Here is a 12,450-nt window from a genome sequence, read left to right as displayed (position 1 = left end):
CTAGTAGATTTATACTAATTATACTCAATAGAAACTCAGAAAAGTTGTCATGGTCGCGTTGTTCGTTATTTTCTTTGGGCTGTTTTCTAAAAAACATAGAAAACATTTTCTTCTTCTTTCTATCGAGTTGCAGAAACACTCTGGAAAGTTTCGAAGAACTCGAAAAAGCTGTGGAAACACTGGCTTGCCGGCTCGTGTTCCCTCTCCACTCATGTTTCTATAGCTCGCTAGATACACGGAAAATGTGTACTATTTCTCAGATAATTCAGAGCAAGGCGGAATTCCCGAAAGAAAATGGGACGTCATTAAATATTCAACAGGTAAATTTTAAGCTCAATGTTAAGGGCCCATTAACCGATCTTTTCGAGCCGTTGCTAAGGAAAATTTATTCTCATATAATCTCATCATTTTCAGTTAGTTCAGAGTTATTTCATGTGTTTTAACTTTTTCATGATCAGTAACACTAGTGATGACGTCATCAGGCCACGCCTATGGTCATGTGACTAATACAGAAAAAATGCAAAGGCTCCCAGGCAAATTACTTAATCGGGATTTTTTTCATTGATTTAATATCTTAATTTAAATCCTCATTACGCTACGCATCGATTTTGCTTCATTTCTAAAAGGTCAGATTTTGAGAGCATTTCAAAATATTGAAAAATTCGTAATTTTCTGAAAAAATTATGATTTCAAAAAAGGAATGCATAGCTATGTTTCCAACATTGGCTTTAATCGAAATTCGTCGAAAAAGGCTGGATTTAAGGAAAAACCGCGTTTCCTTTAATCTAAAGAAACCGGAAGTGCGCCCGATATCTATTAAAAGTTACCCTATCAGCGCGTGCGCAATTTGCACTACCAGCGCAGTTCGGTAAGATCAAACAAAGCCACTCGGAGTTAGTTTTTCTCTTTCTGTTGCTCTTGTTTTTCTGTCTTTCTCTTATTTTGTCTTTGCTTGTACTTTTTCTACTTTACATTTTGTGAAACACAAAGAAAAACATTTAAAATGTAGGCGAATTTGCAAGTTTTTGAGTTATTATTATTTTCCGCGGTCAGGCTGACGTAAGTAACCGGAAATGAAATTTCATCTCCTCAGCAACGCGCGCGAGCGCGCGCATGAATCGGTTAATGGGCCCTTAAAATAGTGTTCCTCTAGGCGTTTGGTAACTTTTTTGCGGTATAGATTGAATATCCTGCTCTTGATTTCATTTTCCTTTGTATATTTTCCTTAAAGAGTATTCTGGTAAAAATAATTCACGTAAGGATATGTCAAAATCATAACAAAAAGCATTAAAAACATTGCATAGCTATTTCCCAAAGGATTACAACAATTGAACACCACGGCAACAAATCATGCATTGTTCCATCAGTCCACGTTGGATAGGCAAGATGATAAATAACAAGCGAGACACGTAGCGTCGAGTTTGTTATAATCACCTCGTATCCAAGGTCAATCCAAGGTCATCCAACAAGGTCGAATGGCACGATTGCTTCATTAAATTCTTCAATCGACTGGATGATTAAAGTAAGAAGTTGACTTCTTTACGCGGCTCTCATCATCGTTGTACTGTGTAGTTTTGTGTTGCTCAGAATCGATCAAGTCAGTTACTGAAGCATAAAAGGACAAGACCCAAACCTAAGGTAACAAAACTTTACTGAAGTGAAATGCCATTAAAGCTTACAAAAGCTGCTTTAATTTTTGGACGAAAGTGTTTTGGTTTTTCGGTCTTGTAATTTTGTTTCTCGCCTTTTTTCAGTTTTTGTCAGTCACTTCTGTAGTACATTTCAGAGCGTATTCAATGGAATGACGTTTTGGTCTCAAACTGTACATAACTGCGATAATTGTGAATTCTGTGACTTCGCCTGGTTTCTGCCGGAGATGGCATTTGCCATCACTTAGCGCATTGAGCGGCATAAAAATTCACCAAACCTGCTGATTGCAGCTAACGTTTTTTCTGTGACGCTTGCCGCTTCCATTTTCCATACAGTGAAACACTTGTACAACGGCTTTTAACTGAGATTCAGTGAACCAATCAGAAGACTAGATTTGCATTATTCGAGGTTGAGAAGTTTTATGAGAGCTAATATTCAAGGAAAAATATTATGATCAAAAGAACAAGAAGCAAGTATGACAGTAAAAATTCAGTGTTTGTCTTTTTAAAAATTATAGATCGCCCACATTTAATATTCCTATAAAAAGCTATGTCAAGCTATAGTTTTGCATGCAGGCTTCGCTCCAAAATTATATAAACACCCCTCAGGAAAGAAAGAATGAGAATGTTTACATTTTACTGTTTACCTTACTTTGCTTGGCACGATTTGCTTGCAATCACAGCAAGAGTTTTTTTCTATAACTTTGGAACAATAGTAGTACTATTGGTTATGTTATGCGCCGACATCAAGCTGGTATGGTAAATAACCAGCCTGCTGAGTACACTGCTGAGCTCTACTGAGTCTGGCACGGCTGTGGCTTGAAAGTATTTAATTTCGCTTGCTATAGAAATAACAATAGCGGGTTTTTTATTATCTCTTATTGACCCAGAAAGTAATTCTGTAAATTTATATGCAGTGCAAACGCAATTTGTATTAAAATGACGTCTTGTGGGAAGTATTCCCATTACTAGAAAAGTCTTTAAATGTGACTTAGTTTTATTGAAAAATATATAAAAGCTGGAAATTTTTGGTTATCATTTATTATTTATAAGTCGACAAATTGGCGAGGTACAATATCGCTAATTGATTGTTTTTCAAATTTCTTGGTTACATCTTGTTATCGACGAAGTCTCGCGTAAATATATCATAACTAAACGTTGTCGATAACCGGTGTTTTCAGTTAGCCAGCTGACCAGTTTTCATCGAACTGTGTGTAAATCTTAAAATCACTGTGAGGCATATGTAAGATTTGTTTGTGTTTCTCTCACTCTCTTTAAATGATAAGAACGTCTCTTTATTTGCTCTCAATAACTTTCTTAGTTTTCAGTTTGTGTTGTGATTACTGCGTTTCATTTTCCCGTGTAGGACACTGACATGGAACTGCCATATTTTCTGTTGACTTTGTTATTGATAGCGGCTCCTTCCTGCAGTGGGAAGTTTTCAATTACAAGCGAACGACACGAAAGGTAAGAGAAATAATACTTTGAATCATGTTCAGTTTCATTCGTGCATTCAGTTATAAGAGTAGTAATTACGATGACAACTCTATTTGCACGGTCCTGTAAGAATGACGAACATTTCCGAACACTGATTACTGATCTGTGGGAAATTCGCGCGATTTGCATATGCTTCATCAAATAACGTTTCAGTCACAGTTGACTTTTGGTTTGCATAAAATCTAGTTCAGCAATGACTGCTAGCACGTTAATTCTGGTTTCATTCACAGCATCATGTTAAAAGAAGATTATAGACTGCAAGTATATACTGTAAGAACATCTATGCCAATAACTTTTTTAAACGAACGTTACAACTGTTTGTGTAATACATTGAAATAATAAATAAAAATAGATCGCAATTTAATAGATTTCAAATTGGAAAGAAAAGCGAAACTGGTTGTGAAGCAGTCCATTTACATGTAATACAATAATCCTAAATAACAAATCTAAAATAGGAACTCTTTAAGTCTAGTGTTAAAATCTGGTAAAGCTTTAGTTGATTAAATCTATTAGAGGTGTAGGAATAGAAAGCACATTGATCGGTTGTGCACAGGCTGCCGCAGAAACTGTTGGAACTTGAAGAGGAGAAGGGTTACTTTGATTGCCGTAGTGAATAAACGACTTGTCGGTCAGTAACAAGCAAGGCAAGGGAGATGGAATACTGTCCTTAAGAATAAAAGACAGTAACATTTCAAAATAAATGCTTGCTTCGATTGAGAGCTGGTGGAGGGTTTCCCAACCAATACCTGAAGATACCAAAACACAAACACAAGAAATGGCAATTTAGTCGTAGCGGTCACATTCCCGTGCAGTTTATGGCCGGTTTGTGTTTATTTTCATTTGTTTTTTTGTTACGATATTTATCATTTAGCAAACTGGTCGCGTTTTTTGTTGTGCCCACTGATTGATGTTTTATTATTTTTTTTATTAGGTAATTTCTCGAATATTTGCATTCTTAAAGCACAACGAAAATAACATGTTAACGTAACATAGTACAACAACTTACATGTACATTTCGAACCCAACGTTTTTGAAATGAGCCCTTTGGCTGAAAAATCGCCTAGCTAAAGCAATTAATCAACAAAAATTTATAATCGAGATTCTAGCCACAAGTTATAATACATTATAGATGAATCATCGTTTTCTAGAAGATGTTTTTGTTCTTTATTTGTAAAGGCTAGGTACATCCATAGTTGAATCTGAAAGGTGAAGATATCTAGCTTACTATTTAAAAGATATTATTATAAGTCCTAGGCTGAGCATATCCATGGCCAGGTGATACGCTGAGATTTGATTGCTATTCATTATCTCCTGGTTGGTGAAATACCGGTTTTATACCACCTGGTTGTATTTGGCAGGTAGTACAATGAACGAGTAAACAATGAACGATATTCATTTGCAACAGAGGACAACCAACATTCGCCTCCATCACCTACAGTTTAACGTTATCAGATTTGCTAATACAAAGGTTTATTACGATATCAATAACAAATTCTTTGGCCCATGCCAAAGAAGACCACCCGGTAGGTTACCTTCCAACAGAATACGACTGGCCCGCGTAGTGCCTTGCTCACAGTAATCACGTTGGAACTCTATTTCGCCTTCTGATGCGAGCAAACAATTAAAGGGAGTTTCTTGTTTATTTTCACAAAAAAAGAACAAAACAAATGGAAATTTTGCATACACATTCTGTCACTTTTACTTTAAGAATGGAAATTTGTAACTCCAGAGAGCCACAGGGAGCCGTATCAAAGCATTTCTTCAGTTATAGAGTAGAAACACCTTATACTGCAATAGGATGTTTTAGCATTTTACGATAAACTGTTAACATGTAGACTGTGTGTATTTGATAATCCGTTTGTTATCCGAACCCTCGTTAATTCTGCCAGCGACAGATAAAATAGTATACCTTTCTTTCTAAGAGGACGGGATTTTTGTCTTTTCGTCCGCAGGCCTCCACTGCTGGCCCGGGTTGTTCGAAAGGTTGATAACGCCGGCTATCCACCGGATAAATTACTATCCAGTAGATAGCGTGGTTCATTTTGTTAACGCTTATCTACTCGATAGCAATTTATCCGGTGGATAGCGTTTTCCAACCTTCGAACAACTTCGGTCCTGGTCTCAAGCATTTTCCATTATCTGCACCTTCCCTTTTCCTGATTTGCAGGTCTCTAGAGGAGGACGATGACTTCTGGGCGCGTACAAGGCAGGAAGCTGCCAATCTGTCTGCCACCATTAATGAAATACTGGGATCATATGATCCGAAATTACGCCCTAATGCTGGTGGTGAGTCGGCACTATAACTCCCACTCCACATGCAATGATATCCACTGCATGTACTCCATTGTACTGATCAACTGTAATGTTCAGCACTGCACTGCATTTATATTGCACTGCACCCCACTGCACCACTCCTCTCCCCTCCACAACACCTGACCATACCCTACCATACTCGCCTCTACGGCTCTGCTTACTTCAATTAATTTCAGCTCGTTTCGCTTCATTGAGAACGTCTTTGCCAAGTAAGTGCCGTATCTAAATCATTCATCATTCGCCCATCCGTTGCTGTGCATCAGCGAGAGTAACCATACGAAAATCCTGTTACCTGTGGTACAGTAGGTAAAACGAAATAAATTTAATTTGAAATCCAATTTGTCATGACAATATTGCTAATTGCGACTTGTTCCTGTTATGTTACTTCAAGGTGAGCCTGTTGAAGTAACTGTTGAGATCAAGGTTGTCTCCTTCGGAGAACTCAACGAAGCAAATATGGTATGGTTATGTTATGGCTTATTTCTGTTGTTTTATGAAGGACTGTTTTTTCTCATTGTTTAAGGCACTCCATCATTAGTATCGGTGACTGCCGTCAAAAGATCAGTAGATTTCTTAGTAATTTACTGGCATTGTTCTTCACAAGTACATCTTCCACAAGCGAATTTGGTTTTTGTTTTGTTTTGAGTACCACTTACGCAAGAACACATTTAAAGCAATTGTTAAAGGTGAAGGTAAAAGTCTGCATACGACCCAAGTGAGGGCACTATCTCCGGTCAGTATACATTAGTATAAGGATACAGACATACGGATCATTGTACAGACCTTATACATATACTTCAGTATACATCAGTATACCTTTCCGTACACATAATGTATACGGGTTCATTAGACCTCCTTATACATGCCATTTCATGCAGTGTCTCAGTAACATGAAGCGACCAGGAGTATTTCTACGCCTCCCTGGATGGCATGCTAGTCCATCACAGGGTTAACCCCAAGTATTAAGTTTGACGGTACCAATTTATACACCTGGATGGAGAGAGGCACTGTGAGAGTAAATTGACTTGCCCAAGAACACAGAACAAAGTCCCCGCCTGGAACTCGAACCTGGTCCCCTTGATCCGGAGGGGAGCGCACTAACCATAAGGCCGCCGTGCCACCAGTTCGGTCCCGAGCAAGCTTGGTCAATAAGAGATTACACGACTGAAAATGCCGCAATCAAGGACAAGAGAAAAAATGCCGCGATCAAGGACAAGGAAAACATCGCAAAGTTCAAACAATTCAGTTTGGAAGCCGACTAGACGGACACTCCCATCTGATGTTAAACAAAACAGAAGTGAAGGAGAGTTGGAAGAAAAAGAAAAGAATTCAAATCTTTTGTGTGAAAACAAGTTCTTTTAGAAACGTAAGCCATAAAACTACCCAAAATATTCAAGAGTGATCTTGAGGGATCATTCGGGACATTTCCCGGTCCAATACTTAGAGAATATTGGACCGGCAATGGAACAATGTGATTGGTTGATTTTAGTTAGTGGCCCTCTGAGCTAACCTAGTAGTGTAATAAAATGGCAGATAAAACAGTTTCTTTAATGGTATTTGATGAGATAGAGTAAAAAACAATAATTGCTCTACACGCTGCTGGGACTGTGGGAGTGGTTATAGGGATGAAATAATAAATCGTCATTGCCGGATTACCCAAGCATATATCTTTCTCTAATCAACAGGAATACTCACTGGACATTTTCTTTCGCCAATGGTGGTATGATCCAAGGTTCAGGCATAATTCTAGCACACCTTTTAACATGGCGGCAGATCCCTCATTGCTTTTCTGGACTCCTGATACTTACTTCTTTAATGTGAAGAGAATCAAGTATCATTTCGTGACTCGTGAAAACATGCGCGTGATGATTCATTCGACAGGAAAAATTTACTTTAGCGCGAGGTAAGCATTAAACTATTTGCCCCAAAAAATATATTGTAACCGTGAAAATATGTGGTGAAACGTTTACATACAAGTTTAATTTAGTGAAATTGTACATTCACTGCTATCTTTGGACCTATCATGACATGTTTTACTGGCAAAATTCAGGTTTATTTTATTATGAGTATTTGGACTCGTGATACCTTTTTCAAGCAACTAAAAAGCTGGTTAAACAACACTATTAATACAGTAGAATCTACGATAAACGTACAGCCTTGAAATTATAATAAGTTTTCCTTAATAGGAAAACATTGTGTAAATTGTACCGCAACTGAGTGCAAGTCTACTTAGAAGTGATGTCTGTTGCCTCATGAGAAGTGTCCCAATGTAGAGGTGCGACTTTTTAAAGAGACCAGAGCGGAAAAAAAAAAAAGAGGCTCAATTTTACAATCTTTCTCTTCTGATAGTTAAAATGTGTTTCATAAACGAAACTGATCATATTGCTAATTGCTCCATTCATTGAAGTTGCATTTACTGAATGGGATCAGTGCTATTATCACTAAAGCACTTGCAAGTGTTGTGAGGAAATCGAGAGCATAAAATCGAGGTTCGACTTTCGAGACCACGATTTTAGTGTGTTGTGCATATGACTAATGGAATGAAGGATTTAATTCAGCACTTTGCCGTATAAATTGCATTTGTTACAAAATTTCTCGACGATCTACATTATGACAATATTTGACATCTAGTCTGCATTTGTCACTATACACCACAGGATAACTTTAACGGCTCAATGTGACATGGACTTTCGTTTGTACCCAATGGACACCCAGCACTGCCCATTAGTTATTGAAAGCTGTAAGTACCTAAGATGTTTCACTGCATACCTGCTATTGATCACCGCTCAGTACACTGTGAAACACAATGCGGCTCAAGTATTATTATATGTATGTTTTATATTACTAGATTATCATAATCAGTTTGGTCTAATTCATCATCCTTGTCTTGTGATCTTTGACTTCGTTGAAAAGTTTTTCTTAAAAGATGCTGTGATAGTTTACCATCCCTGAAATCTCAAGAGAACAATAAATGATGCATTTTTGTGACTTTGTGCATATTATAGTACCATACCTTAATTCCTGTATATCGAGTTCCACTCAGGTGTTGATGTCATCGTTTTTTAATAAAGAAAAACAAGAATAATAGGTTTTTATAAACATGCTCAGATTACAAATGGCTAATGATATGGTTCTCTACAAAATTCAAAGTATAGTCATAGGAAATGGCATAAATTGTAGTAAATTATAGCAATTGCGAAATATCACTTTGACAAATAATTAAACCTGAGTAAAGGACGAACGTTCTAGAAGATTCGGAGATGTACTCAAGTTAAAGCTTCTTTTTCTAAACGGCTATCTAAGAGTTCTTTCAGTACGTCTAAGAGCACTTAGTTTCTTTAAACCTTAACCAAGAGTTGTTTTTATACGCACTATGCGATAATTTTCGCCTGTGTTCTATACACACTTAATGCCTATTTTCGCCCGCAGCTGCGTTTTAAAGATTGTTATGATGATGGAGACACCTCCCTTATGTTGTACTATTATCACATAAAGCAACTGCAGCCAGTAGTTTGATAGGTGTAATAATAAGAAGGAACAGTCACGTGTATCATTGTAAGAAAAAAATTGCGTCCGTGATACGTCGGTGGCTGCTTGTTCAATTTCAGATGCACACACTACTGATGATATGGATTACAAATGGCGAAAGACTAAAGCGAACAAGGGCAAAGGAATTGAGATTGTCTCCAAAGAAATGGCGCAGTTTGAACTGGTTGGAATAGAAACTAAGCTCAGGGATACAAAAAACAGCAAAGGTAAATGGTTTCGTGGATGGGTAATGAATTCTTGCTGATAGTTTCATTTTGTAGAATTCAACTCCTTCACTTGTATTTGATCTGTATCATATTGAAACTTAACGTTTCGATTCCTATTAGATCACTCGATGGCATGCAAGACTGGAATTTTGCAATGATATTGAAAATAAAGTAATACCGTGTTTGCAAAATTATACGAGAAATATCACGTGAAAATCGTCTTGTATTCTCAATAATTGGTGAAATTGTCAGAATTCAGAATTGGTGAAACTGTCAATTTGTTTAAATGCAGGTTCATTCGCCAGTCTGAGCGTGGTGTTCTCATTCAAACGTCGGTTGGAATACTTCGTCTCCTCAGTGTTCTCTCCAGCAGTAACACTAGTCGTTCTCTCGTGGTGCTGTTTTTGGATTTCCCGTTATGCTGTTCCTGCGCGCGTGTCCTTGGGGATCACAACAATTCTCACAGCTATTGTTCTTTTCGGTTCCGTGAATGAAGCTATGCCTCCAGTCAGTTACAGCAAGGCTCAAGACTATTTCCTTTTGGTCAGTTTCGGATTTATCTTTCTTTCATTTCTGGAGTTTGTGATCGTGTTGAATACAGATCCTGATCCAAGATGGCTTCAATGCCTTAGAAGGTGCTTCAACATAGAATCTGACAAGGTATTTATTACAATGTCTGGTTACAATTAAAAATGCCGAGATCCATTTGAAAAGTGCCACAAATGCATAAATAGCTCTCGTTTTGACCTGGTATACGTTGCTTATATTACTACCTTAAGCGCTGTCCATATTAATTTGGATATCGTTTGTCGAATGATCGTGTAACCCTGCTTCATACTGCATATCGTATATCATGTCATACTGCATCATATCATGAAAAAGTCATATCCTGTCATGACATAACATCTCATAAATAATATCCATGATAACAAATCATATCATACAGTTCAGGGTGTTAGTTCACAATAACACAGTTTAAGTGTTTTGACAATGTTAAGATATTTAATTTTTTTTGTACCAAAAGGAAGAGAAAAAGCCACTGAAACCTGCAGAAGCGGTGCTCGAGAAAGAGGTAAAGATTGTGCTTTATATAAACGGGAGCTTGTTATAAACTTGCTTTATGATCTTGCAGTGGTTTCGCAGCGTATAGGAAAAAAATCAAAAGTGGTTAAGGCAAAGAAATATCAACTAAAAAGAGGAAACTGTAACTAAATGATTCTGTCATAGAGTCAAATTTGATGAATTTTAATCCTCTCCAATCCTTGTAGCCCTGCCAGTGCTTCGTCCTCAAAGAACTTGTTCTACATCTACATTTATTAAGTTGGTAAAATCATGAAACATCGCATCAACTAAATTGTAAAAGTTGATTCATTGTTAGTTCAACTTGTTCTGTAAAATGTTCTTATCTAATTTATTTCCATCTAGGCGGTCATTTGGCATTATAATATGGAAATTATTAGATAGGACGACTTTCACTAATCTACTGGGACACTGTTCCTTTCAGAAATATTTTCTGTTTTCTGGTTTGCCGACAGGGCTACAGCTGTGAATGTTAGATCCTCAAAGTATATTCTACGGTCTCATAAGGGATAAATGAAAATTTAATTTTGACCTTACAGAATAGCTCCAGTACTGAGCCAGACACGGAACTCGAAGCAGAGATCACTCAACCCCCTGAAACTGTCCTCGCTGCGGTAAACAATCACGTGTCACCGTGCAACCACACCCTACCCCGGCGAGTTGTGGTGTCCAATGGACAACAAGGGGCTACAGTTATGCTGCTAGATAAGTCAGGTGAAACGCGTCATGGAAACATTCAAGTGAAAGCCACTAATCGTGTAGAACCTAAGAAACGGAAATCACGCGGTACCCACTGGGTCGATATAATGTCCCGTATCATATTCCCCAGCTGTTACCTTACTTTTCTGGTATTGTTCTGGCGAAAGTTCGTACAACAGGTAACGCTGTAAAAATTTAAAATAAAGATCTGCGAGATCTGCTTATTTTGTAAAGACTCTGAAGCTTTTTACAAGTTTAAATTACTCAGGCAGGTCAAAGAACTCATCACATTGCATGCAAGTTTGATACATTTCAGATAGCTGCTCTTTTGCTACGATAGCACTAGTTGTAAAAACTACTGTTTAAATTTACAAATTAAGAAAGAAAGACACAATCAAACCTGCGTATTTGGTAATGATTCAATTTCAGGAACCATTAGCAATAAGTCGCACTATTTTCTTTTGCACCCTGAAGATATTACCTCCTGAATGTAACAAGAATGCAAAGTGCATCCTCTGTCCGCGACCTTTTTCACTTGCATTTAGTCGTGTTGATGCAATAAAACTCTACTTGACCGCGTGACTTAGACGACGTATATAACGGAATTTGCTAAAAAAATCCCCTAGCTCGCTGAGTACAGTTGTATCATATTCAAAATTGCCTATTTAAAATCTCATTTGAAATCTAACATAATAATGCTACACTGCTGCAACTGTAGCAGAATTAATGTAGCGTACGTAGTCAAGGTTCAATAAGATGCATAGTATAGTACAGTCGTATAGGATTTAAGTCGGGTGGCCTTTCATACTTGTGGCGTTCGGTGGGAACCTGCTGGCAGTTGTGTAGGAGTTGAAGCTTTATCTAGCCATCATAGGATACGTCATAACAATAAACCTTTGTATGCAGACGGATGAATGGTTGTTTTTGTTAAGCCCTGACCAAACAGACTCGCAAGTAATCGCAAGCAGCCGGAAGTTGAACTTGCGTAGAGAGTTGTGTTGGGTGGCTAAACGGACTCGCATGTTTCCTCGCAAGTACCCGCAAGTCGCTATAAAAACCATTTCAAGTCAGAAATATCCTGTATTTCATTGGCTAATAATAGGTTAATGGACGTCTCTCAACTTGCGTTGACTTGGGTTGAGTGGCCAAACGGTGAAAAACTTACGTCGACCTGCGTGCAAAATTGATCTCGACCAGCATGACCGCAAGTCATCGTAATTCAATGCAAGTGCACGCAAGGCCTGGCCAAACGGAGTCGCAAGTGGACCCAAGCTTTCAACTTGCGTCTACTTGCGACTCCGTTTGCCACCAAAATGTGGAGATTTGAGGTGTTATTCAAAAGTGTACTTGGGAATGTATACATCGATGTTGAAATTGTAATAAAGCAACAGTGACTATCCAGGAGTGAAAAAAACTGTTTCCTTTCGTCGTAGTTAGCTTTAATCGATCAATTATTA

The 12,450-nt window shown here is 37.8% G+C and overlaps 1 protein-coding gene across 1 annotated transcript; it reads left to right on the top strand.

Moving 5' to 3' along the window:
* The first annotated feature begins 2,767 nt into the window (after nt 1-2,767).
* Nucleotides 2,768-12,407, top strand: LOC110045859 (gamma-aminobutyric acid receptor subunit beta-2-like). Its single transcript, XM_089287675.1, has 10 exons — nt 2,768-2,892; nt 3,016-3,116; nt 5,314-5,432; nt 5,851-5,918; nt 7,145-7,362; nt 8,117-8,199; nt 9,068-9,214; nt 9,507-9,874; nt 10,239-10,286; nt 10,834-12,407. The coding sequence occupies exons 2-10, from the start codon at nt 3,025-3,027 to the stop codon at nt 11,182-11,184; spliced, it is 1,494 nt and encodes a 497-aa protein (XP_089143801.1). The 5' UTR covers nt 2,768-2,892; nt 3,016-3,024; the 3' UTR covers nt 11,185-12,407.
* The last annotated feature ends 43 nt before the right edge of the window (nt 12,408-12,450 follow it).

Source organism: Orbicella faveolata, unplaced genomic scaffold, assembly GCF_042242905.1.
Source record: "Orbicella faveolata isolate gen_17 unplaced genomic scaffold, um_ofav_v1 contig_1, whole genome shotgun sequence".
In the NCBI taxonomy this organism is placed as follows: domain Eukaryota; kingdom Metazoa; phylum Cnidaria; class Anthozoa; order Scleractinia; family Merulinidae; genus Orbicella; species Orbicella faveolata.
Note: the sequence above shows the minus strand (reverse complement) of the source record. Positions and strands in the feature narration are given on the sequence as shown.